The sequence below is a fragment of the Sceloporus undulatus genome, chromosome 4, assembly GCF_019175285.1.
Source record: "Sceloporus undulatus isolate JIND9_A2432 ecotype Alabama chromosome 4, SceUnd_v1.1, whole genome shotgun sequence".
NCBI lineage: Eukaryota > Metazoa > Chordata > Lepidosauria > Squamata > Phrynosomatidae > Sceloporus > Sceloporus undulatus.
Window position 1 is genome coordinate 1,732,404 of NC_056525.1, and position 27,709 is coordinate 1,760,112.

The 27,709-nt window shown below is 47.0% G+C and overlaps 1 protein-coding gene across 1 annotated transcript in view; it reads left to right on the forward strand.

The window, feature by feature from the left end:
• Window positions 1-18,471, forward strand: part of CTNNBL1 (catenin beta like 1) — a 155,363-nt gene extending 136,892 nt beyond the window's left edge. Inside the window, exons 13-16 of the mRNA XM_042462623.1 lie at window positions 419-499; window positions 11,536-11,673; window positions 13,187-13,259; window positions 18,247-18,471. Coding sequence (XP_042318557.1) covers window positions 419-499; window positions 11,536-11,673; window positions 13,187-13,259; window positions 18,247-18,335 — 381 coding nt within the window. The 3' untranslated portion in view covers window positions 18,336-18,471. The remainder of the gene's footprint in view (window positions 1-418; window positions 500-11,535; window positions 11,674-13,186; window positions 13,260-18,246) is intronic.
• The last annotated feature ends 9,238 nt before the right edge of the window (window positions 18,472-27,709 follow it).

Consider the following 27,709-nt stretch of genomic DNA (forward strand, 5'->3'; position numbering starts at 1 on the left):
CTCTTCTTTGGTGGACTCTCAAGAGAAGGAAGCGCAGCCATTTTAAGAAAATAGTGAACAGGAATAGGTAGCAAAGAAGGTAGACACTTTTAGGGAAATGGGTTGAATAGGCAGGAGAGGTTTGCAGCTTCAGAGCATGGATGTGCTCTTCAGCCCCTGGATCTTCATGCCCCAGATTCTTGAGACAGAAAATCAAGAAGGGCTTTGCTTCAAGGCTATGTGTTTTCTGAGTCCCAAGGTCCCAGCAGATGGAAGGCAAAGCCAGTTCTCCCAGATGGAGGTGTGTCACTTGCTTTGTGGTCGCTTCTTCTGGCTCTTGAGGAGATAAAGCCATGGCCAGGCAAAGGCAGATGTCCTTTGTTTCCTACATGCTCAGGGCTCTCTCCTTTCTCCCTCTCCCTCCATACCTTTCCTGCAGGTTGATAGACTGATGGAGTTATATTTCAAGTATTTGGACGCAGTGCAGGTGGCTGATAAGAAGATAGAAGGCGAGAAGCATGTAAGTGTTCTTTGCTCCCCTTCCACTCCATTCCACTTTTCTCTCATACTCTCTCTCTCTCACACACACACACACACAGACACACAACCTCCTCCTCTGCTCTTCATTACTGGCTTGCTAGTTATAACATCTCTGTGTTACCTCCAGAATCAGAGGCAGAAAACTGCAGAATACCATTCACAGAGAGCAATAGCAGGAGAGGTTTACTCTTCTCATTGATCCATATCCTGTTCAACTGCTAACAGAGGGTAAAGCATCATAGAACATAGAATCATAGAGTTGGAAGAGACCCCCAAGGGCCCTGATCCAGTCCAACCCCATTCTGCCATGCAGGAAATCCAAATCAAAGCATTCCCGACAGATGGCCATCCAGCCTCTGCTTAAAGACCTCCAAGGAAGGAGACTCCACTACACTCCGAGGAAGGAGTGTGTTCCACTGTCAAACAGCCCTTACTCTCAGGAAGTTCTTCCTAATGTTGAGCTGGAATCTCTTTTCCTGTAGCTTGCATCCATTGTTCCGGGTCCTGTTCTCTGGAGCAGCAGAAAACAAGCTTGCTCCCTCCTCAATATGACATCCTTTCAAATATTTAAACAGGGCTCTGTCATATCACCTCTTAATCTTCTCTTCTCCAGGCTAAACATCCCCAGCTCCCTGAGTCGTTCTTCATAGGGCATGATTTCCAGACCTTTCACCATTTTAGTCGCTCTCCTCTGGACATGCTCCAGTTTCTCAATGTTCTTTTTTTAATTGTGATGCCCAGAACTGGACACAATATTCCAGGTGGATGTGACTCACTGAAGCTCCACCCCGTCTGCAACAAGCACACTCTCCCTAGAGTTTAAAAAAAAATTAAACAGTCACCACTCAAAATGGCTGCCCAGCTACCTCTCTCCTCCTCCTCTCTGTAGCAGGAACTGCTCTGGAGAGGCTCTGGGAGGAGTAATAATATGCCATATTTATGCTGGTGGTCCAGGGAGTTGAATCTACTCCTTCTTCCATGGTCGTTGCAACATCCTCTTAGCCAGAAATGAGAGGGATTGGCACTGCCGATCAGAGGTCAGTCTGGCTGTCCTGCCTCACTCAGACCAGAAGCATTGCACAAGGAGATACAGGAGATCCCATGGCACATAATTGAAGATTAGGCTGTTGTCAGTCCACAGCAAGGTTCTGGCCATTGCGTCTTGCTTGTGGGCTTCCTGGAAATGCCTGGTTAGTGTGGGAAACACGAGGCAGGGCTAGGAAGGCAGTGGTCTGATCAGGCAGTGCTCCTAGCTTCATGTGAGGAAGACCAAACCTTTCTTGCTGGACCCTTCCTGTTGGGCTTAGTAAAAGGTCACTCCTTGTGGCTGGAGGGAAGGGCGAGTTGTCCACCTTGTTACTCCCTGGTGCAAGATAGGACTGGAAGGCAGGTATCTCCAGTACCGTGTTACTTAGACTGCTCAGCTGGATCAAATATTGAGGGAGGGGAGGACTGGTGCCATAGTTCCAGTTCTTCCTGACAGGTGTCCAAGTGGCCTTTTGTGTGGTGGTCCCCATATCTTTGTCCTGCCCTCCCCTTATGTTGAATATGTGTCAAGTTGCTGGGAGAGGTCTTTTTAGTGTTTGGAATGGAGTCTGACCCCTTTGCTGATGACACCCGTCTCTGTTGCTGCCTGTCACCTGAGGCCAGATGCCAGTTCTCACTAATGGGCTGCAATGGAGCCCGGGCAAGATGGAGGTCTATCTGGCAAGTGTGCAGAAGAGTTTCTCTTGCCTCACTCTTGGCTAATAATACCCCCCCCCCCAAGTTGGATTATTTCCTCCTCTGCCTGCTCCTAGGAAAGGTGTGGATGCACATCTCTTCAAAGTGACCTTCTAAACTGTTTTGATATTTATTGATTCTTGCTTTTTTTTAATAGGAGGTGAGATGGAGTTGCCTCACTGTTTTTTAATGATAATATTGATGCCTCTATTGTCCTGTTGCCTTTAGTGAGGCATTACTGGCATCTTCAGCTGTAGTTCTTGTGGAATGGTGGGACACAAGGAAGAATAAAATGTTAAACAGTGCAAAAGAGGCTTGTTGGCATCCAGATGCTATCATCTTCCTCCAGCATATGAGGATGCCCATTTCTTCAGATGGACTGCTGTTGTGCTGCCAATTTTAGTTGAGTTGAATGTACTGAGGTTCACCTTTTGCTTCATTGGGGTTGAATGAGAGAGCAACTGTGTTGTAGTGGTTTGAGCATTGGACTATGACTCTGGAGACCAGGGTTTGAATCCCTACTCAGCCAAGGAAGCCCAGTGGGTAGCATTAGGCAAGTCCCACTCTCTCAGCCTCAGAGGAAGGCAAAGCAAACCCCCTCTGAACAATTTCTGCCAAGAAAACCTCATGATAATTTCACCTTATAATTGCTATAAGACACAGATAACTGGAAGGCCCATAACAACAGCAGTTGAATGGACTGTAAAATGCTTTCCCATGGACTTGAAAGCAATGGGGACCCTGGAACCTATCCAGCATTATACTGGATGGCCTTCATGGGCCCTTCTGGTTCTGAGATTCTATGAGTCTATGGAAATAGCAGCGACAAATGCTCCAGAGATAAAGTACTCAAATTCCAAGAAGAGAGATTCTGCTTAAACATTAGGTTAGAGCTGCTTTGAGAGTGGAATACACTGCCTGGGAGGCTGGTGGAGTCTCCTCCTTTGGGGTTTTAAGCAGATGCTGTATAGTGAGGGCTTTAGCTGTGTATTCCTGCATGGCTGAGGGTTGAACTGGGTAGCCCTTGGGGTCTCTTCCATCTCTAGGATTCTAGGTCCATTTTGTTCTCCCCCCGGTAGGATCTCTGTGTAGGGTCTTGTGGGTAAAAGGCTCATCTTCTCTCCGTCTGTTTTCATCCTTTCTTTGGGAAAAGGTAGCCAGCCCCCTCGTCTCTTAACTCGCAAGGTGTAATTGCAGGGCTCTGGCCGCAATTTCTGCAAAAGGGGAGACTGAGGTGGGAAATGGCTCTGTGCATTTGTTCTCAGTTCTGTGAGGGAAAATTATGCTCAGCAGGTTTATTCAATAAAACGTTCTCACCGGATACTTTGCGCCGTAATGACTTACAAATTAGATGCTAATTGTGCCACGGTTAAGTCATTCCATCTTTGAAAGGGAGAAATGGGGATCCTGGAAGGGGAGCTGCCTCCGTAGGTTTTGATAGCCTAAACGGAGATTTGAAATTAACCTGGCATTTCAGCACGGCCGGAAATGGCTTGAGCTGCGTGGAATTGCATTGAGAACAGAAGATAATGACAGGGGTTAATGCAGAGTGTGAGGAACGCAGGTCCTTCAGAAAGACCTCCCAGGCCGAGTGGGCTTTCTCAGTTGCTCAGACCTTCAGTGCTGGACTCTGGTCTTTTTCATGCCACAGCCTGTAACTTCCGTGGCTACCTGAGAGTGCAGCCCTATATCCCCTTTGCTATCTAGCCCCTGATGGAGGGAGAAAATGTGTGGTGTGCAGGAGATAATGCAGCAAGGAGCTAAGGTCCAGCTGCAAATGCTACATGAGCTTCTCTGGCATTCATGTCAGTTTCTCTGGAAGGCAGGAGGATCTGCCTGTTTGCATGGACAACGAGTGACATAGCTAGGGGCTGGCATCCCGTTGGTCTGTTCTTTCTGCCTAAATTCCCTTACAGAGACAACTGGAGTTTTTTCTACGATGCAGGGCCTGAGTGTCCAGTTGGAAGTTGGGGAAGCAGAGCTATGCATGCTGAGGAGCACTTGAACATGGGTGTGCAATACACATTAAGAATGAACATGCAGTGCACATTGCACACACATTCAGTTGCACACTTAATGTCTTTGTTGAGTTACTCAGTGTTGACATTCAAAACAAGAGTTGAGTAGCACAGTTAATGCATTACTTAGCCAGTGCGGAATTCACTTTATGCAGCCCAAATGTAGTGTCTCAGCCCAAGCGTCCATGGCACTCTCTGTCCCAGCCTTCACCAAGGAGGCTCCCGAATGCGAGGGACCTTCCCTGTGCCTTGCGTCTGGATCGGGGTTTTGTGGCACTACTGTCAGGTTTATAATTGCCTTCTTGAAGAACCCCTACTCCTTCCTGTTTCCACTCCTCAAGCCAGCTTTTAAGCCAAGTTTGGGTGCAGAGTTTTTATGCCCCAGCATCTTCTGGGCTGCCAAACATATAAGGAAATGCTACATGAATATTGAGACGTGTCCAGAAAGTCTCTAGTTTTGAAAAACAGTGTTTTTAATATTAAGCTGGGCAGTCTTGTGGAGCTTGGCTGCAAGCTATTTAAAAGGTGAATTGCTGCTCCTCTAAAATTCACAAGGATTTCAGTGGGCAACTGGTCCACTCTCCTACCATGCAGGCATCCACAACTGAAATACTCCTGAAAGATGGCCAACTAGTCTCTGTTCAAAGACATCCATAGCTGGAAAGTCCAACAACCCCTGAGAAGATCTCTTCCACTGTCAGACAGTTCTTGCCATCAGGAAGTTCTTCCTAAGGTTTAGTTGAATTTTCTTTTCTTGTAACATGGATCTATTGTTCATGTCCTAGTCTATATGACAGGCCTTCTGGTCTTTAAAGATGGCTATCATATCACCTCTCTTCCCCAAGCTAAACCTATCCAAGTCATCTTTCCTCATAGGGCTTAGTTTGCAGACCTTTCACCATTTTAGTCACTCTCCTCTGGATACATCCTTCTTAAACTATGCTGCCCAGAACTGGATGCAGTATTTCAGATGAGGTCTGACCAAAGCAGAACAGAGTGGCACTCGGATTTTACTTGCTCTGGACACTGTAGTGCTGTTGATGCAGCCTAGAATTGCTTTAGCTGTTTTGAGTACTGCCTGAGTACTTTTGACTGGGTAAAATTCAAAGACATAGCCATGTTAGTCTGGAAAATCAGTGTGCGAAGGGATCTTGTAGCACCTTGAGACTAATTGAAAGGTAGAAGTTGGTAACGTGAGCTGTCATGGACTTGAGTCTACTTCCTCCTTACATCTGAGGAAGTAGATCCAGGTCTACGAAAGCTCATGCTACCAGCTTCTTTCTTTCAATGGGTCTCAAAGGTGCTACAAGATCCCTTTGCATACTACTTTTGACTCATGTTTAGCTTGTGGTCTACTCAGGACCAGCCTGCGAGTGGCCTTCAGCTCCAGATGGGAGCTGTAGTCCAGCATCTAGAAAAATCCTGGAGGTTTGGGGGGAAACGGATCTAGGAGTGCATACATTTTGCATGCACACACATACATACAGGTAGCAACTGTACATCCTACCCACAAAAAGGTGAACCACAGGACAATTGGTGCTGATCCCAACTGGGACAAAGCGGAGCCGCTTTTCTTTAGCTATGGAAAATAGGGGAAGAAGTCCCCTGCAACCTTCAGTATATATAGTCACTCTTCTTCCTTGAACTCAAGGAGCCCAGTATCCTCTTTTCCAGCTGGGACTGACCGAGAGTGAGGGAAACCCAAGCCTCGCTCAGGTCCAGGGGCAGGAATACTCCGCAGCTCTGTTGGCAAGAGGTGTCGTTTTGCCATTCTTCCCTCCCTGCCAGTCGGTCCTCATTAGCTTGAGAGGAGCTTCACGGGAGCCCATCTTCGAGCTGTCTTCTCCCATCAGCATGGGGCATCTCGCCGCAGATAAGGAATGGCACCTGAGCACTCATTTGCAGGATGGCATCTTGACGGGCTTGAGAGGAAGAGAAGGGAGGGGGGAATAGCCTGTGTCACCATTTAGTTATTGCACAGCAAACAGATTTACACTTGGGAGGGAATCCAAAAGGGTGTGCCTGTCAACAGGTCCTTGAAAAAGGCCCAGTGGCATTGCTCATCCCAGTATGCACTGCATTTGGTGAATGTTTTCTGCCTAATTCCTTGGCCGGAGCTTTGAAATCTGTGTCCTGCTGCTCCTGCAGCACATATTTGGGAAGGGATCCCTCCCCATTTGCTCTCCTGCACAAATTGGCCAATCTTGACTCCAGATCAGTTCACTCTCTGGACATCATGTGCTCAACCTTTCAGACGGACCTGCCAGAGTTTATGATGGGCTCTGAAAAGCCATGCCATCCTGATATTTCTTTTTTAAAAATCAGGTGGCTGTCAAGGCAAATGGGCAGAAATCATGGGCAATTTTAGACTGCATTGCAATTCCTTTGCTTTGGAGGGTGGGGGCCTCCAGCAAGCTGGACTGGTACTCTAGCATGTCCAGGCTTCGTAACTGGAAAGAAACAGAAGGGAGGAGGGAAGGTTCAGATTGGAAAACTAGGAAATATCATCAATTTATTTTTATTTATTTGATTTTGGATCCCATCTTTCTCCCAGTCTGGAACCCAGTGGTAGTTCACAACATAAAATACAGCTGAAAAAAAAGTTCTGAATAGTTCAGAGTAAGAGCTGTTCGACAACGGAAGATGCTACCTTGAAGGTGTTGGAGTCTCTTTCTTTGCAGGTTGGATGGCTGTTTGTCATAGGGAGGGCTTTGATGGTGTCTTCCAGCACGACAGAAGGAGGTTTGACTGGATGGCCCTTGGGGGTCTCTTCCAACTCTGTGACTCTATGATTCTAACTGAATATTTATTTATTTATTTGTTTATTTTATGGTATTTATACCCTGCTATTAAAGGCAGAAATAATTTAAAATAGTTTTTAAAGCATTTAATACATGGCAATATGGCTAAAAGTGTTACAGTCCACCTATATTGGAAAGACCCTCCATAAGCTGTCAGTTAATAGCCAAAATCCTGTCCAAATACAAAGTGTCTGGGAATGCTGCCAGCAAACACTGACAAGTGCTGATAACAGTACCTTCAGCCCAGTGAAAGTAAAGCAGACTTTGCAAGGAAGCAAACTGAGAGCAGTCCGAGAATAGAAGCCGAGGTCAGGATTCTAGAAGTCCGAACATTCCGAGAGTCAAGCTGAAGTCAGGATACCGAGAAACAACGTTGGTCAAACAGTCCGAGGTCAAAACAGCCAGGAGATAACGAAGGTCCGGTCCGAGGTCAAGGTAACAAGGAATCAAGATGCGAGGAGCTAGTGCCAGCAGCAATCACACCAAGGGATCATGCAATAAACTCTAGCAACCAGCAATAGTCTCTCTCCCACTTAAGTAATGGAAACTCTCCCTCGTGCCACCTGAGGCTGGTTGGCTAATTGCCTCTCGGCAATCCTCTTTGATCTGCGCCTGCAAGCACTCTCAGCCCTTCTCTCTTGGTAAGAAGGCACCTGCAGACAAGCTTCGTCTCCAGAGTCACCACTAGGCTGTGGTACCATAGGAGGCCTCTCTTCAGCACTAGGACCTGGTTGAACCTCCTCCTCTGGGGCTGGAAGAGCACAGCTGGGACCTGGCAGAGCAGGATCAGCACCTGGCGTTGCCTCAATCAGCCCTTGCTCTGGAGGAGGCTCATCCTCCTCCTCATCCTGGCAAGCTGGCCAGAATTGTTCTTAATGCATTTGTTTTTATTGTATTTGTAATCCATGTATTTTGTGATGTTGTACACCGTCCTGGTTATACAGAAGGGCGGTATATAAATAAAATTTTTATTTATTATTATTGTTTATCCTCCAAGAGCTGATCTTGGCTGGCCATGACACAAAGGTCTTTGCCCACCGGCAGAAGAAGGAGGAACCAGCATGTTCTCCAGTGGGATGGATTTCAACAGCCTAGGAATCTTCTCATTTCTTCTCTTTACCAAACATGACTATCAATGGTGGGACCAAGAGGAAGCCCTCGCCATCCCTGCAAGGATCGTAAAAGCCAGGCAGGCTCATATCGGGGGAGATGGGCTTTCAGAGAGATTGGGCACTTCAAAAGAATTATGAAAAATACTCCCCTCTTCCTTGAAGTATCAGCACCATCACTGATGTTCTGAAGGTGGCACAGAGATGCATAGGTGGCCTGGATGTGTGCAGAAGTGGAGGACTCTCCATCGATGAGCCCTTTTTAACAGAGATTGGATGTGTTGGGTTTAGTTAAAAATCAAGAATTGGTGAAACCCTCTATCAGAGTTTAAAACTGTGCTAAGGCAGAAACCTAGAAAAGCAAGACCAGCCACCTTCCCCACAGGTGCATCTAGCTGAATAAAACAAATTAAACTAATTCTTCCTTAAAAGGTATGAAAAGTCATTTTATTCACAACTCGCTTGTGCATAACCATATACACAGCTTCAGCTACTTGATAGGTGAGACAAGAAGAAAATAAACATATTAGGAGGAAGAAATGGAGTACCTCTTCAGAATAGCATCCTAATTTCATAGTAGTCAGGGAGAAGGAGAGATGAGCATCTAGATGGGCCAGGAGAGAGAACAAAAGAAATGCCTATGTGACTCGGGAAAAGTGTGTCTGTGTCTTGTTTGTATCTGTGTTTGTTGTGTGTAAAGAAACAGACAGACAGGAGGTTTGCCATAAGCATGCCTTTACTCCTAGAGGGAGAATGTGCAGAGAGTTTAGGCATGCAAAGGTTGCAATCTCCCAACAGGGTGAATGTTTGCACAGTGGGTTCCAGCACTGACCATGCCTTGGCCCTTCAGCTCCTTCCTTACTTTAGGATACTAGGGAAAGAAAGCTCAGGTCTCAGCCAGCTGGAGAGCCCTCCTGTTTCTGCTGTCTGTCCTGGGAATGCTCAGAGCTATAGACTTGGCGGAGAGTTGCATGGCTCTGAATGTTCCGGTATAGAGAACGGATATGTTGCCTTGTGACTAGGGGTATGTCTACATGGGCCCTATGGACCGGTTTCTCCTCACCCTTGCTGCAACTTGCCTTCACGATGCAGGGCCAAAGCCCCAACTCAACACAGCATGAGACCAGTTCCACATCAAATACAGGCCACCCCTGCCTTGTTGTTGTTAACTGCCTTTGAGTCATCCTCGACTCATAGCGATCCTATGGATGAGACATCTTCAAGATGCCCTGTCCTCAGCCTCTCTGCTCAGGTCCTGTGGCCCCAGGATCATGTTCTTCCTGACTGCATCTAGCCATCTGGCATATGGTCTTCCTCTCTCTCTACTTCTTTCCACCTTTCCTGGCATTATTGTCTTTCCTAATTATTCAGTTTTCCTTATGATGTGGACAAAGTACAGCAGCCTCAATTTAGCAGTCTTGGCTTCCAAGCAGAGACAAGGCTTGATCTGTTGTTCAAGGACCCATTTGTTTGTCTTCTTGGCCATCCATAGTATCCTCAGCACTCTTCCAGCATCATATCTCAAATGAATTGATTTTCTTTTTATCTGCTTTCTTCACTGTCCAGCTCTCGCATCCATACATGGTGATGGGGAATTCATTTTAAAGACTTAGCTTTGTTCTGGATTTTCCAGAGCGCTCTACAGCGATGCTGGGCAGCTGTTTACACATGCATCCTACTGTGCTGCCCGGTGCTGCCACTGGCACAAGTCATTCCCTCTGAGGTCACCATGCAGCATCCAGTCATGTGCTGGGTGCCTCGTTTTTGACCTCATAGGAAATGACTTGCACTAGCGCCAATGCTCAGCGGGATGCTGTGTAAACAGCCAACCAGCATTGCTACAGAATGCAAAGGGAATGGGGGGGGGGGGGGATTGGGGCAGCTTTGGGTCCTGGACTATTTAGGCTGGTGTAGACCCACCCTTGGAGAAGTGGCTGTACCCCTTCATTCCTAGCTAGCAAGCTGCCTTTTAGGACCCTGCCTCTGGCTGGTATTGTGCAAGGGAGCCAGGAAGCAGTCCGTGGCAAGGCAGGCTTGTTTGCATGCATTCTCTAATGAAAAAAGATATTGCTCCAGCGGAGTGTGCCCACCTGCCGGGACACTGTGCCATAAATCGCGTCAAGCGGCAGGGAGCTCTCCTAGAGTTGGCAAAACAAAATTCCAGAGTGAGGATAGCGAAAGGTCAGATGTGGCATGAGATACTGCCAGCAGGGGACCAGGTGTGGCAGGGCAGAGGATAGTCAATTCAGTTTGCAAAGAAGGAAGAGTGGCAGATGTCCCACTGGGGCACTTGGGCCACTTAGATAGACACTGTGCCCTTCCATTCCCTCTTTTGCCCTCCCTCCTGGAGAAAAACAGAACCAGGACTCCGTTTCAGGCCTCTGGCCTCATAGCAGCCCCTGCTAAACACATTGTTACTGTAAATTGTTTTAACTGGTGTGAAGTGATGAATGATTGGATATATATTTCATTCTTTAAAAATTAATGTTGCTATTTATTGTCTCAAGTGGGTTTTATATTGTCTTGAAATCTTCAGATACAGGGCATGAAGCCACAACTGATGGCCTGAGTTTGCAAGACCTGAGCAGAGGCTTGCCTTGAAGGTCTCTTGTTCATAGAGTTCCCATAAGTCAGAGTTGATTTGACAGCCGCTAACAACAGATAAATATTTAAATGAATGAATGAATGAATGGATTTTTGTCTTGCACCCCCAGGACAGTGCTTAGCGCCCAGAGGCAAAGAGTACCAACATATTTCCCAAATGGTGCTGCTGCCACCACCTTCTCTATCAAGAGGGACCACCTCCCATTGGCCAAAGGCACAGGGGCCATGTCCTTCAGTGGTCATGAGGCCCATTTGCACCCGTGTCCTGCTGTGGCTTCCTTCCCCAGTGAGCTTTTCCTCAAACTTGAGATCTGCACCATGTTACTCCCTATGAGTAACTTGGTGGCTTATTCATAGAGCTAGAAGAAAGTCCTCTGGAACAGATCCCAAGCTCAGCAGGGGAAAAGCTCAGCAGGGGAAGGAGAGTTCCCTCCAGTTCGAAAATGGATTGAATTCTCCCCCCACCGAATTGTCACCCCAGAAGAAAACAGGAGTGAGGCTTTGCCCCCTTCTATCCAGCTCTTTCATCATTATGTTCAGTTGCAATGGCTTAACCCCTCTTGCTGCTAACCAACTGGCCAAGGAGGAGGAGGTTGTTTCCTGTGTCTTGTTGAGACGGAACAATCTCCTTCTCCCAAGAGTCCTCCAGGTTGCCAAGTGCTCTGAGCATTCATGAAAAGAGTCTTCAGCCAAGGGAGCGGATTCTCAGGCCAGGTGCCATCTTTTTCCAGCCCATTTGACCGCCTGCTTACTTCCCTCCAGGACGTGGTCGGCCGTGGGGAGATCATCGACGATGACATGGAAGACGAGTTCTACCTCCGCCGGCTGGACGCCGGTCTCTTTGTCCTCCAGCTCATCTGCTACATCACAGCGGAAATCTGCAATGCCAGCATCCCACAGGTAAGGACAACTTGGCCAACTTGCTCCATCAGGCTTTCTTTCCGTGGGGTCTCCTGGCTTGTTCCACAGCCATGCCCTGTCTTTGGACTTTGGACTTCTGCTAGGAGTCCTGATTCTGTAGCTCAGCGTTAATAGTTTTGTTAGCCTACCTCCCTTCACACAATTTTGCTGAATTTTTCCTTCATAGAATGTGGACTGGAAATGCCAGGTGGACAGAGTGATAACAGATGGATTGATTCAGCCAAGGATGCCACGGCTGTCCTGCGTTTGCATTTGGAGGCCTCTCCTTCAGAGGCTCAGCATAAGATGACTTGTTAGCAAATTACAACAACAACAACAGAGAGTGATGGAAGTAAAAGCAAAGTGAAGCAGGGGCCTCTGATTTGGATGACCGTTATTGTTGTTGTTGTTGTTGTTGTTGTTGTTGTTAAATGTAATCAAGTCAACTTTGAAGGGGAGACCTCCAGGCCATCCTGTTACCAACAGCCCTGTTCAGGTCTTGCAAGTCCAGAGCAGCCATTGTGGCTTCTTGAAGGAGTCTACCCATCTCTCTTGATTGAGTCTATCCAGTGACAGTTGGCGGGGTGAGGGGGTGTTGTTTGGTTGTTGTTGTTGTTGTTATGAGCCTTCAAATCATTTCTGACTTACGGTGACCCCAAGGCAAACCTATCATTGGGTACTCTTGGCAACATTTGTTGAGAGGAGGTTTGCCATTGTCTTCCTCAGAGGCTGAGAGCCTGTGACTTATGACTAAGGTCACCCAGTGGTTTCATGGCTGAGCTAGGAATTGAACCCTGGTCTCCAGAGCCATAGTCCAACACTCAAACCACTACACCACACTGGTTATCATATAGTGGGGATGTTATCATTTGAGGCAAAATTTCCAGAGATTGGGGAATGGCTCCAGGGCCCCAATGATCACTTTAATCTGACCTTGTAACCTGGATGCAGAAGGCAGCCGTTGTGGTGATGGATCCATACCCCACTCTTCCTTTTTCCACCATCACCACTTTCCATCACTTTCCTTCTCCAGCATCACCATCACCATGAGACATGTAGCTCTCTGACACCAAGCAAAGGTCTTTTGTAGGTCTGTGCAGGCAGAAACAGGAGGGCTGAGCCCAGTTGCCATTCCAGGCATCCTCTCGCTTCACCGCTTGCTGCTTTTCTTTGCCAGGGGCATTGCTCCACATGGGCTTAGAGAGCTCTGTAGATTTCCCACAGTTGGCAGCTACTGCCAGCTGCCTTTCCTTGTTTGGTACAGTTAGCAAAATCATACCTGAAAGCTGTGTTTTCTTTAAATCCTCCTCCCTTTAGTGAGCCTCTCCAACTGTTTTTGGAGCCTTGTGCAGACAGTCTCCTGTAAGGTTTAGTTCATCCATAAAAATTCCAAGCAGCTGAAAGATTTCTGTGCCGGTTTCCCCCTTTTCTCTTTCCACTTGAATGAACATGTATGGTTTTTTCCACTGCCTCTCTTTTTCTGTGTCATTGTTGATGTTGTTTTTCCAACCAGATTCGCCAGAGAGTCCATCAGATACTGAACATGCGGGGAAGCTCCATCAAAATAGTTCGGCACATCATCAAAGGTGAGCCTTCTGGGCCAGGAGTGGGAAATGGCGTCCTCCAAGGGCTCAGACCCCCAAAGGCCTCTGTGGCAAACCTTTTGGCCCTGAATGTATGGGCCTGGGAGAAAGCCAGCCTCTCTTCCCATTCATTTGGCATCTCTAAGTCCTGCTGGTTATCATAGAATCCTGTGGTCATAGAGTCCTAGAATTGAAAAGGACCCCAAGGCCATTAGTCTAACCCCTTTCTGCCCTGCAGGAAGACACAACTAAAGCACTCCCAACAGATGGCCATCCAACCTTTTTTGAAAAGCTTCCAAATATGAACTGTCCCCCTTCCCTCTGATATATATCCAGAGGTAGCCATGTTGGCTGGGCAGAAAAATACAGCAACCCCCCCCCCCAAAAAAATCTCCACATTGCAGTGATGACCTTTATTAGGCCAACCAAAAAGTGCAAAGTACCTTTCACAAGGTTTTGCAGCTTACAGGCTTCTTAGAATCATAGGCTGCATCTGCGCTGCAGAAATAATCCAGGTTGACACCAGTTTAAACTGCCATAGCTGCATGCTATGGAATTTTGGAATTTGTAGTTTGTTATTTCTGTAGTGTAGATGCAGCCCTCGAATCTTAGACTTGGAAGGGGCTGCAAGGGCTATTATCTAGTCAAACCCCTGCTGTGGAGGAATGCATCGGACATGGATGTTAAGAGTCATTTTTAGATAAGAATTGTGAAGTTGGAGAGTGGCAGGGCTGCATCTTTCTTGGGATACAAACACTGAATTTAAGTGTTTGTATCCCAAAATGTGGAGAGCGGTGGAGTCTCTTTCCCTGGAGGTCTTTAAGCAGAGGCTGGATGGCCATCTGTTGGGGATGCTTTGATTGTGAGTTTCTGCATGGCTGAAGAGGGTGGGACTGGACAGTGCTTGAGGTTTCTTCCAACTCTATGATTCTAAGGTGGTGGCAAAAGTTAAAAGGCATTTTGGGGGAAGAAATGGGATGATGGAGTGACAGGGTTGCATCTTTCTTGGAATGCTTACACTGAGTTCAAGGTGGTGGCAAAGGAGTGTTTGATGCAGGACAAGGCCACAAGACCTTTACTATCCATGAAGTGTTTGGGACACAAAACTGAGGCAAGGCAATGACCTTCTTCCTCCCATCTTAGAAACAAAGGCAGTTCCTTTGGAATCCAACCCATACCTGTCCTGTGCAAGGCTACAATCCCCTTTGTAGGCAGAACGTCACTCATCCAGACATCCCAAACCCATGGAGGGCCTGATTCTTGGCTTCCTTTTTTGGGATTCTGTGACCTTTCAACCTATTGGGGTCCTACAAGTCACCTGGCCTTTCACTCTAGCTATTTTGACTGGTGGAATCATAGAGTCGGAAGAGACTCCAAGGGCCATCCAGTCCACCCCCTTTCTGCCATGCAGGAATTCTCAGTCAAAGCATCCCCATTGACAGATGGCCATCCAGCCTCCGTTTAAAGACCTCCAAAGAAGGAGACTTCACCAAAATCTCAGGGGAAGGAGTGTGCTCCACTGTTGAACAGCCCTTACTGTCAGGAAGTTCTTCCTAATGTTAAGGTGAGATCTCTTTTCCTGGAGCTTGCATCCATTGTTCTGGGTCCTGTTCTCTGGAGCAGCAGAAAACAAGCTTGCTCCATCCTCAGTAGGACACTCCTTCCAATATTTAAACAGGGCTATCATATCATCTCTTAACCTTGTCTTCTCTAGGCTAAACATACCCAGGTAGACTTCACAGAGGGGGACAGATGAACTATGGGGCAGAGGGAGGGAGAGACCAGGTAGCACCTCAACCCCATTCCCTCTTCTCAGGGGTTCAGGTGGGGCTTACAGGCCTCCTTGTTTGCTTTTCTCCCCCTGCCACCCCTTTGCATGCAGGGTTCCAGCCTGGTTCCCCTCCCTCTCCGTCCGACCCCCGTCTGCCACCTGCTTTTTTGCATGCTAATTGGAAGCCTGTTTCTGAGCTTGATTTTTATGGCCTACATATTTTCCCTGTTTCTCTGGCAGCCTGACAGTTGATGGGTCCCTGGGGAGGGTGGAGAATGGCTTCAGATGCAAGGGAGGGAGTTGGGCTCTCCATTTGTTTCAAGTGGGGAAGGAGGGTCGCCTGGGCTCCTTAAGGCTCACCTCTGCCAGCTGAAGGGGCTGGGGGCTTTGGAGGGGCTGCTTTGAGATGGGGATGGGGGTTCCCTGGTCCACAAAGGCAACCCTCTACCCAAACCCCTGAGACCCTTTTCTGCCCTGTTCTGGAGATACTGGAGGATGCTTAATGCTCACATGTGCGGTTAGAGGGGGCTGAGACTAAAGCAGACTTTCTCATGAGTCTACCTGACAATGATATTTTTAACTGCTTTTAATTCTGTTGTTCATTTAACTATGTTTTAGGTTTTGTACAATGTGGATATTTTTAGCTGTATCCACCTTGAGTCCCAGACTGGGGGAAAGGATGGATATAAATAAAAATGATAATGATGATGGCGCAGGAGGGAATGGGGATAGATGACGGCATTTCTTCTCTCTCCGCCGTTCCCACACATGGAGTCAATGCGTCCCTTTCTCTGCCCTTTCGGATTTGCTAGAGAATCTTAAAATAAAAGAAAATAAGTAAATCATAGAATCAGTTACAACAGGCTCTTGGTATCTGTTGGCATTTGGTTCCAGGACCCCCTGTGGATACTAAAATCCACAGATGCTCAAGTCCTATGGTATACCATAGGGTTGTAAAATGATGTATCTTATATAAAATGACAAAATCAAGGTTTGCTTTTTGGAACTTTTGTTTTTGAGGAATATTTTGTGGATAGTTGAATCTGTGGATGAAGAATCTGTAAATACAGAGGGCTGACTGTGTAGAGTTGGAATCAACCCAAAGACTATCTACTCCAACTCCCTGCCATGCAAGAAATGCACAGCTATAGCCTCCCTAAGAGGCGGGCATCCAACCTCTATTTAAAGATCTCCATCAAAGGGGGAGAGTCCTCTTGGATTAAGTTCCTCTATGGAAGTGGTTGGACTGTTTTGTCTGATGGTAGAACATTCCTTTCCCTTTATCCGGAAGTCCAAAATATTCCAAAACCCAAAAACTTTGTTCATGGGTCGCTGAATTAGTGACACCTCTGCTTTCTGATGGTTCATATACATAAACTTCGTTTTATGAACAAAATCATTTTTAAAACTGTGTTTAAAATTATCTCCAAGCTGGATAAATAAGGTGTGTATGAACTATGAATGCATGTTTAGACCCAGGTCCCATCTCCAAGATAATTCATTATATATGTATGAGCAAATGGAAATATTCCAAAATCCCCCAAAATCAAAACACTTCTAGTTCCAAGCATTTTGGATAATATAGTATCAGTCCCAGGTTGTGGAATGGGGTTGCAGATGCAGTGTCATTGCTCACATGAAGATGAACGTTGGCTAGCACAACAGTACCATTCAATGCAATTATTATGTAGTACCACCAATACGTAAGTTTGTACGCACTGATGTACACCACACAACCCCACTGCTGGATTATGAACAATGTCACCTGAGGGTGATTTCTTCTACAAAATACACAGCTAAGTGAGTAAAGTTGTAGCAGATTGGTAAGTGGCCAAGAGGCCCATTTACACAACCAGGACGCAGCCTCTCTGCTGGTGTGTGTGGCTCCAGCCATCATCTCTGGCCTCTAAAAACCCCAACAAACTTTTGCAGGAATCTCTGCACTTAAGGGGAAAACATTTATGTTGTGCTGAGTGGACCATTTGGCTTCAGGACATGTGCAATCAATCTCTTTCTCATGTAAAGTCGAAGGCTTTCATGGCTGGCATCCATAGTTTTTTGTGGATTTTTTGGGTTGAGTGGCCATGTTCTAGAAGAGTTTGTTTCTGACGTTTCTCCAGCATCTGTGGCTGGTATCTTCAGAGAACGCTGACATGGAAGAGAGTGGGGTGTGTGTGTGTGTGTGTGTGTGTGTGTATATATATATACACTGTGTGACCCTGGGTTGGGAGGAGTGATTGCCATGTTAATCTGGGTATTGTTCTGTTGTTGAATGGCAAAGCCTCAAGGTTAGAGGATATGCAAAGAGGATTTGTGTCTGTTTAATTAGAGATCCATTGTCTGCTGGGAAAGCCCCTCTCCCTGGCTGGTGTTCATTTGCATTTGCTGGGTCTTGGTTTTAGTGTTTTTCAGGACTGGTAGCCAAACCTTGTATACTTTAAGGGTTTCATCTTTCCTGTTGAAACTATCTTTATGTTTGTGATTTCAGTGGCTTTCCTATGCATTCTGACCTGATAGTTATCGGCATGATGAATTTCAGGGTTTTCTAACAGCATTTTATGTCATGGATGGTTTGTAACGTGTTCTGCTACGGATGATTTTTCTGGCTGACCCAGTCTGCAGTGTCTATTGTGTTCCTTGATTCATGTTTGAACACTGCGTTTGGTGGTCCTTTGTCCACAGCTGCACCGTATGCAGTCAATTTCTGCAGCCATGAGAGGGTCTCTCCTGTCCTTCGCTGAGCGCAGCATTTGCTGGATTGTCTCAGTCGGTTTGTAAACCACTTGGAGGTTGTGATTCCTCACCAGTTTCCCTATTCTGTCTGTGATTCCTTTGATGTATGGTAAAAATACCTTCTCTTTGGGGAGGTCTCTTTCTCAGTGCGTGTCTCAATGCACCCTTCTTTTCCAAAATGAAAATTTTGCTAGCGGTGCTGGGCCCAGGTGCCACATTGTGTCTGCCCAGTGAGATACTCCCAGGTATGGTGCCAGGTATCAGCTGACATTCTGGTTTTGGGGAGGAAGAGTGGGCTGGGTCAGTTTTCCAAAGGTTGTCTTTCATCCACATGCAAGAGCCACAGTTTTGGTGCTCAAAAGGCAAAATGCCTTCCTGTTGCATGACTTCTCCTTTTCTCTTTCCATCACATGAGAATTTTCAGCACACTGGGAGCTTCCCCTTGTTTGCTCTGCTAACTCCAGCCTGCCGCTTCTTTTCCTGCAGAGTATGCTGAGAACATTGGGGACGGGAAGAACCTCGAATTCCAGGAGAGCGAGCAGAAGCGGATCGTGGAGCTGCTTGAAAACTTCTGAGGATCCTGCCTTTGGCCAAAAGTGCCCCAGCAGTGTCTGTGTTCCTCTGGACAAAGAAACCAGGGAACGGACTTTCTTTCATCTGTATTTCTCAAGGCTTTCAGAGATATTAAAGATGGTTTGTTTTGCTTTTTTACATTCTCGACTGATTCTCCACTCTGGGGCCATGCATACTTTATAACCTACAGCCCTTCTTTCTCTGCAGATTTTGACAAATGTGGGGAGGGGAGGCGGTAGTGGTCATTTATAACATGGATCTTGACCAATGGATACTTGGCCCTCATGTGGCATTGTCAGCTGTCTGGTACCCCATTGTGGAATTAAGAATATCTCTGACCTCCTCAGCAGGTTGTGTGCCACTGTCGTAAGGCATAGGACAAAACAAGCTTCTTCCATCCTCAGTGTGACACAGATACTTCAAATATTTTGACAGGGCTCTCACATCATCTCTTAACCATCTCTTTTCCAGGCTAAACAAACCCAGCTCCCTATGTCTTAGGGCATGCGCTTCACAGATGAAGACATGGGCCACCTGAGCTCAAATCAAAGGCCATGTGCTCCACACCACTGATGTCAATTGTACCTGGGCAAGAAATTATTATTGCAATTCTCTATGTTTTGCAAGCTGCCCTGGCTTCTGGCTCATGAAAATGGTGGGACATAAATAGAAGGAGGGAGGGATGAGATGAAGAGCCAGTAAAACCAAGAGCAAGTTGTTGTTTTCAGAGCTTTACTAAGGCCAGGAAGAGCCACTGAAGGAGAAACAGGGGGCTGCCAATTCTTTGGTTTCAGCTTCAAGCCAGCCTGTTTCAGGGGCCAGGACCTGCCTTGGAGTGTGTGTGAAGCATCTCCCATCCCACCCAAGATGGCAGCTGCTGCCAGCTCCGAAGAAGGCACCTGAGCCTCCCAGGGCCTTGACCGTCCTGTCCAACCCAGGACCTCTGAGCTTGCTCTTTCTCCAAGGTGAGTGACCACTAGGCTCCTTCCCCTCCTTCCTCCCAGGGTTGACCTGCAGGGAGGGCAGGGGAGGAGAAGCTTTGTGTCCGGTCGGTCCGTCGTCTCCCCTGCGCTCCTTTTTGCCCGTTAATGACAGACGGCAACAAAAGCGAGCAGCTGCTCCCTCGCATGGGCTGGGGCCTCATTTCAGGAGATTTGCATGCTGGCTGCATCCGTTCCTTATCACTGCTGAGGAAAACACATTGTCAGGGAGGTTTAGCAGCTCCTGTTGGCTCAGCAGGCTCTGACCGCGCTGTTATTTTGGTCATCAACCTGGAAGCTGCACACGAGGCCTTGGCCGGAGAAAAGCAGACAAAGCAGAGACACATAGGCAGACCTCTTTGCTTCTTCTAAAGAGTTGGGATCTGCCGCCTCAGCCCTTTTTCCTCTCCATCTCTGCTGCTCCCGCTTTCTATAAAAACTCCTAAATTTCATCAAACAAGAGTGACTGGGTGGGATGGAAGAGCCCAAATGATGGCCCATGCTGCTGATGGTGGTGATGGTGGTGATGATGTTACCATGGGCAATTCATAGAATCATTGAATGGTAAGGGGGTCCCAAGGGCCATCCAACCGAATCCCATTCTGCCATGCAGGATGACACTGTTAAAGCACCCCAAGAGATGGCCATCCAGCCTCTGTCTAAAGGCCTCCAAAGAAGGAGAGCCTCAGCCCACCATCTTTCAAGGCAGCCTGATCCACGGCCAAACAGCTCTTATGAACAAGAAATGCTTCCCAAAGTTTAGATGCAATCTCTTTGCTTGCAGTTTGAATTTCTGCTATAAACCAGTGGATTATAAGTACAAGGCATTCCCCCTAAACATTAGGACAAACTTCTTGACCTTGTAAAATGAGGGCTAGACAAGGTAACCGTTACATGGATTTGTAATTGGTTGACTGGCCGAACCCAAAGGGTGCTCAACAATGGCTCCTTTTCATCCTGGAGAGAAGTGACCATTGGGGGGTCCAGTTGGGTTCTGTCCTGGGCCCAGTTTGCTATTCATCAATGACTTGGAGGACAGAATTGGGGACATACTCATCAAATTTGCAGATGACACCAAACTAGGAGGAGTAGCTAATACCCCAGAGAACAGGATCAAAATTCAAAATGACCTGAATGAACGTTTAGAATCAGCTTGTAATGGGTCAGCGCAGCCGGCCTGAGAGAGGTAGGTGAGCAGGGACAACACACCAAGACTTGCTTTTCTGGGGCTGTTTGTTGCTGTTTGTTCCTGTTAATCTCTGGGGGTCATGTGTGATTGTCATTTGCTGGCTGCTATGTCCATGTGAATTCAAAACAAGCAGCAACCACCACCCCCCATACAAACACACAACCTTTCTCCCAAACAATAGATAATATGCACATTAAATTCAAATTTTCCAGATTTCCAACTCATTCCTATCACAGGAGGGTTTGGGGCTTTTATCAGCCTGATATCCCTGCTTTAAACCTTGGAGTATCCAGAGTGCCTTTGGATCCAACTGGGAACCTATCCTTCTTGGGCTGGCTCATGTATTTGTGCAATCCATTAATTTGTGGAGAACAATTCATAAGAAAAGGGGGCAAGAAAAGGAGGAAAGGAGAGCAGGATACATGGATGGGTGTATTTGAGTGCAGAAAGGATGAACAAAGTGCATGGCTACCTATGCACATGACAAGAGACAAGATGGAGGAAGGTGTGTTGGAGGGGCTCTCCATTCCCACCCACGCTGGGAGAAGTGTTCTTGAGCTTCCCCCCTCACTCACTCACTCCTTCCTTCCTTCCTTCCTTCCTTCCTTCCTTCCTTCCTTCTTTCCAATGTACAAATGGCTGCTGTCGCCAAGACATGCCCAAGGCAACTCCATCGTTCCTGTTGCTGCCATTTCCTTTGCTCCAAATTGATCACATTTTGGCTTTTAGTGTCTAGAGGAAGGATGGAGTCTGGTTCAGGCAATCTTTTTCCAGCAGCCTCAGGAAGTTGTTTTCACAGGGATGTCCTGCATCCACTATTCATTTTGTGTGTGTGTGTGTGTGTGTGTGTTTTGTTTTATTTTTGGCCTTTGTTGCCTTTGCTTGGCAGTCTTGGATGGCTGGCCAGTCTCTCTCTGGTTGTCAGGCGGAAATGCATACGCACACAGAGACACACAGCTCTGCGGATCAGGAATCCTCACAGCCGAAACTGTTTGCACACTCCTTTATCTGAAGGATGCCACAAGGAATGAGTCAAGAGCCTGAACCTTTCAGGGCATTCACACCAGGCCATCTCTTAGGAGCAAGCTGGAGGAAAGGCGGCCCCGTCCCATCTCCATTTTGAAGAGGTTAGAGCAAGAAAAGCTGGAGTCCTCCCCAAATCCTGCAGAGATTAATCTTGCCAGTCGCTTGTTCTCTTCCTCCTTTCCCCCGCTCTGTTCCTTTTTCTTCTCCCGGAATGAAAGAAACGTTTGAGAGGATTATAGGAAAATAAATACATAAACCCCAAATGCTGCTGCTTATCGGAGTACAAAGCAATCTTGGTATCTCTTCCTTGCGATGGGTGATGAAGGGGGCTCCAGATGTTAGGGGCATTAAGTGCAGAGTGGTTTGAGCTTTTGTGGCCAAGGATGGCAATGGGGCACATGGGGCTCAATTACCTCTCTCTGCCACCCTTGCCACTTTCCAAATGTGCACTTTTCCAGGAGAGTGCCAGGTGCAAGGGTAGATATTCTCTCTCACATACACAAACACACACACTACCCCATGTGGTCCTTTAAGTGGCAGCATGAGCAATGCTGACTGGCTGCAGCATCTTTCCAAAGTTATTGCTGTTGGTTGTTGTGTGCCTTCAAGTTGTTTCTGACTCATGGCAACCCTAAGGCAAACTATCATGAGGTTTTCTTGGCAAGATTTGGTCAGGGGGAAAAAATGCCATTGCTTTCCCCTGAGGCTGAGGGAGTGTGACTTGCCCATATTCACCCAGTGGGTTTCATGGTCAAGCTGGGAATCAAACTGTGGTCTCCAGAGTCATAGTCCAAATCTCAAACCACGATGCCAATCTGGCTCCCATCCATCCAAAGAGCCCCAGAAGGAACTGGGTTCAAACCTGAGCAGACCACTCCTTCTTCCTCTTGGGAACCCTAAGCTACAAAAACAGTAATTACAAACTGGGCACAAACCATCTGGATGAAATCTCCAAAGGTAGGATCACGAGAGCACCCTTACCCCCAAAAAGGCAGCACTACTTGGAGCACACCACGTTATCAACCCAAACCTTGGAAATTCCTGGATTCTTGGAGAGGTCCTTAGGAACACCTGCGGCTGAAGCCAGTGAAGCTTCAAAAGCTTGCACAATGTCTTTTGTGCTTTAGAGTGGCTCCAGTAAAGGCATTGCTGCTTTGTGAATTTTGGATGCTGTTGTTTTTCATTGCATGGCCAACACAGCGGTGTCTGTGTAATGCGTCTTCAAGCCATTTCCAGCTTATGGCAACCCTAAGGTGAACCAATAATAATAATAATAATAATATTTATATCTCACCTCTACAAAATGCAATTGGGGCGGTTTTATGCGGTTTTCTTGGCAAGAATTTGTGCAGAAGAGGTTTGCCTTGCCTTCGTCTGATGCAGAGCGAGTGTGATTTGCCCAAAGGGGTTTCCATGGCTGAGCAGGGATTTGAACCCTGGTCTCCAGAGCAGTAGTCCAACGCTCAAGCCGCAACATCATGCTGGGTCTCCATCAGAGCTGCACCTGAATATATTTTTCTCAAAGCAAAGGTCTCTTGAACATTCATTGCTCAGGGACCCATGCCAGCCCTAAAAGGGACAAGCTTCCTGGTCCTCTAATAAGGGGCATCCTTGATAATAAAGGGATACTTGCCAACCCTAAAAGGGAGTAGCTTTCTGGTTCTCAAATAAGGAACATCCCATTATAATAAGGGGTATTTCCCAACCCTTATCTATCATGATTTTTACTTTATTTCTTATTCATTCATTCTATTTACCATATATGCTCAACCTATACGTTAACCTCCTGTATAAGTTGAGGGCAAGTTTTGGGGCCAAAATTACGAATTCTGATATGACCAGTGGAAGTCAAGGGTAAAACTTAGGGGCATACAAGAAAGGATCTAAAGACCCCCACGGTTCCCCTCTGGGCCGCTGCCATGCTTGGATCACCCGATCCAGGCATGGCAGGGTTGGAGAAAGACTAAGCATGATCCAAGCACGGCCAGGGTCCAGAGGGGACCCACGGGGTCATTCTCTCCCCTGCCATCCCTGGATCACCCAATCTGGGCATCAGAGGGGAACTGTTCCAGGCATGGGAGGGGTCAGGACAGACCTCACAAATAACCAATTGTGAATTCCAAATTCGCAAATTAGGAAGGATGACTGTATACAGTAATTTCCATGCCGCCTTAACCACCTTAATGCAACCTTGGATTGCCCCTGACCCATTTCAGCTGGGTTCCTGCATTAGGAATATTTGCACATTGGCCACTCTGACCCAATTTATCCTCACCTTCCAATGCTGGGGATATGTATGTGTGTGTGAATAAAGGGGCTTTTTGTGTGTAATTCCTTTTAAACCTATTAGTGGATGAATGTGGAAGCCTTCCTTGGGAGGATTATGACATTTAAAGCTATGGCAAGGGCTGAATACCTGCCATCCTTTCAGATCAATGACAGGAGACGGAAGAAGGCAGACTCGCTCGAGAGGCACTTGTGAGCAGCCGTGCCAGGAATGCCACCCTTGGGTTGCTTCTCTGGCATTGCCAGTGGGGCGGGGGAGCAACCCATGCAGGCAAAGGCCATCGGCTCCATCACTGACATGAAAAAAGTTGGTGATGGACAGATGCCATCTGCCTCAGGGCTTTGCCTGCTGCTATTGCTTGGGGGGGGGGTATCCCATGTCTTGGACCCCACTGTTCCCATGCCTCACTTGGAACATTGTCTCCAGTTTTGGGCACCACAATTCAAAAACAACATTGAGAAACTGGAACATGTCCAAAGGAGGGTGACTAAAATGGTGGAAGGTCTGGAAATCATGAAGCCCTATGAGGAAAGACTTAGGGAACTGGGTATGTTTAGCCTAGAGAGGAGACGGCTAAGAAGGAACATGATGGCCATGTTTAAATATTTGAAGGGATGTCACAATGAGCAAGCTTTTTTTCTGCTGCTCCAGAGACTGAGATACATAGCAATGGATTCAAACAAGAGGAAAAGAGATTACAGCTGAACATTAGGATGAACTTCCTGACAGTAAGAGCTGTTTGACAGTAGAACACACTCCTTCCTCGGAGATTGTGGTGGAGTCTCCTTCCTTGGAGGTCTTTAAACAGAGACTGGATTGCCATCTGTTGGGATGCTTTGATTGAGAGTTCCTGCATGGCAGAATGGGGTTGGACTGGATCAGGGTCCTTCCTGGGGTCTCTTCCAACTCAATGATTCTATGATTCTATGAAAAGAGAAACCATGACACCTCTCACAGAGACAAATACAAAATACACAAAACAAACAGTCAAAGATGGGGCATTGGGTGAAGTGAGGTGAAGAGGGGCATGATTGCACATTGCTGGCATCTGCATTGGCACACCACCTCTGCTCCAAAGTCCTGTCCCAGTGAAGCCTGTGTGTGGAGATCATGCCATGGACAATGTATTTAAATATAGGCATGACCTATGGAGTGTGTGGGTTATTGTTGAGTGGTGGATGGCTGGTTGGCATGTATATAATGCTCATATACTTAGTTGTAAAATTCTGTAAATAGAACTTGATGACTTGGTATTTCCTTTGCACCTTGTGCAGTTGTAGGTGCTGGCGGCACTGCAGAGCCCAGCAGAGAAGGACCATGACTGGTGTGCAGCTCTGACACATAGCTATTAAGGGGGGACCTCAGGACACTTGCAGCTAGAGGGGACTGCTTTAACGCTTTGGACAATGAGAAACAGTAGGAAAGCTTTGGCCGCTTTGTGGGTGGAAGGGCATTCCCCCTGGCTTTGCCTCCCTTTCTCCAGGTCAATCCCAACTGAGCTGTTGAGTGCAATATCCCCCAGGACCCCAGCCTTGCCTCTTGGCACCTCAACAGAGGACTGTGCCAGCCAGATGCGGAGGGCACATTTCTTGGTGTCTTCCTCCTCCTCAGCTTCTCCCTCTTTTGGGGGTCTTCTAATTGAGCATGAAAGGGAAGCCAGCTGAGCCGAGCTTCCCTCTTTCCCAGGGGGGCAAATCGGGTGGGTTTTGCTGCTTAATTCCCCAGTGAGTTCATTAAGTAACGGTTCGCCTGGAGCCAGAAATTCCAAGAGAGGATCTTGTGCTTGGCATTAGATTTAGGATGGAAAGGAAGATAGAGAGGCAATCTGGATCTTTGCCTTTGGGTGCTTTCACTGTTCTTATTAACTGCCCTTGAGTCAACCCCAATTCATGGAGACCCTGTGGATGAGACAGCGCCAAGACCTCCTATTCTCCAGATCTCTGCTTAGTCCTGCATAGTCATGCCCTTGACCTCCTTCATAGAGTCCCTCATCCATCTGCCAAGTGGTCTTTCTCTTTTTCTGCTTCCCCTCCACCTTCCCTAGCATTATTGTCTTTTCCAATGATTCCTGCCTTCTCATGATGTGGCCAAAGTACAACGGCCTCAATTCAATCATTTTGGCTTCTAAAGAGATTTCAAGCTTGAACCAAGACCCCTTTGTTGTTCTTTTTGGCCATCCACAGGAACCTCAGCACTCTTCTCCATCTCAAATGAGGCAATTTTCTTCCTATCCACTTTCTTAAATGTCCAGTTTCCACATTCATACATGGTGATGGGAATACGTTGGCTTGGGCAATCCTAACCTTAGTGCTCAGACTCTCTAGCTCTTTCAAAGCTGCCCTTCCCATTCCTAGCCTTCTTCTGATTTCTTTGACTCCAATCTCCATTCAGAACACACTCCCTCAGATTTTGATGGAGTCTCTTCTTAGGAAGTCTTTAAGCAGAGGCTGGATGGCCATCTATCAGAGGTGCTTTGATTGAGAGTTCCTGCATGGCAGAAGGGGGTTGGACTGGATGGCCCTTGCAGTCTCTTCCAACTCTAGGATTCTATTAAATCTAGCCAAGGAAACCTCATGATAGGCTTGCCTTAGGGTCATCATAAGATGGAAATGACTTGAAGGCATACAACAACAAAACAACAAAATAAAATCAGAAAGTACTATACAGTACTTCAATGCAGCCTATTGATGGATTCCATTGATGCAGATCCATCAAAGTAGCCCCATCCATCTCTGCTTTTGCTCCCAGGCGGGTGATGCTTGCAAGACAAATCAGGAGTGAGGGATGAGTTTTGGCTTTCTTCGGCTGAGGACAGGACCAGCACTAAAAGCAATGAGACACCGTCAAAATTGGGGAGCAGATGTACAAATACTCCCTGCCTGTATTAGTAATTCCCTTGCCTCTTACTCCTTTCTCCTTTAGCTCTCTATCTTATGGACTATTTCATCAACAGGCCACAGAGAAACACAGCAAGGCAAAGGCAAATGGAATGGTTTCCTTCTGGGTCTGATTTCTAGCCCTGAGAAATCAGGATGTAAAGTGAAATCTGCATTGAAATAAACAATCCTGATTCACTCTGATGGATTCTCCTCCTTCTCTTTCTCCTCCACAGAGGAAGCTGAATGAGAGAGATGACAAGAGGCAAAGCAGCAGCTAAGAAAGCCAGAGTGATCCTAGGCTGCATCAATAGAAGTCTAGTGTCTAGAACGAGGGACGTAATAGTGCCACTCTATTCTGCTTTGGTCAGGTCCCACCTGGAATAATCCTGTGTCCAGTTCTGGGCACCACAATTTAAAAAGGACATTGAGAAACTGGAGCATGTCCAAAGGAGAGCGAATAAAATGGTTGAAGGGTCTGGAAACCATAATGGTTTATGAGGAGAGACTTGGGGAACTGGGTATGTTCAGCTTGGAGAAGAAACGGTTAAGAGGTGATATGATAGCCCTGTTTAAATATTTGAAGGGGTGTCGTATTGAGGAGGGAGCAAGCTTGTTTTCTGCTGCTCCAGAATATAGGACTTGGACCAATGGGTACAAACTGCAGGAAAAGAGGTTCCTCCTCAACATTAGGAAGAACTTCCTGAGAGTAAGGGCTGTTTAACAGTGGGAGCTGCTGCTGCTTTGGTCGGCAGTGGAGTCTCCTTCTTTGGAGGCTTTTAAGGAGAGGTTGGATGGCCATCGGTCAGGGGTGCTTGGGTTGTGTCTTCCTTCAGCATTGCAGAAGGGTGATGGACTTGATAGTGCTTGAGATTTGAAACCATTGCTCAGCATCCTATTCTCTGGAGCTGTAGAAAACGAACTTGCTCCATCTTCAGTAAGACAGCCTTTCAAATATTTAAACCTTAAGGTCACCATGAAGCAGAAATGACTTGAAGGCGCACAACACACACAGAAA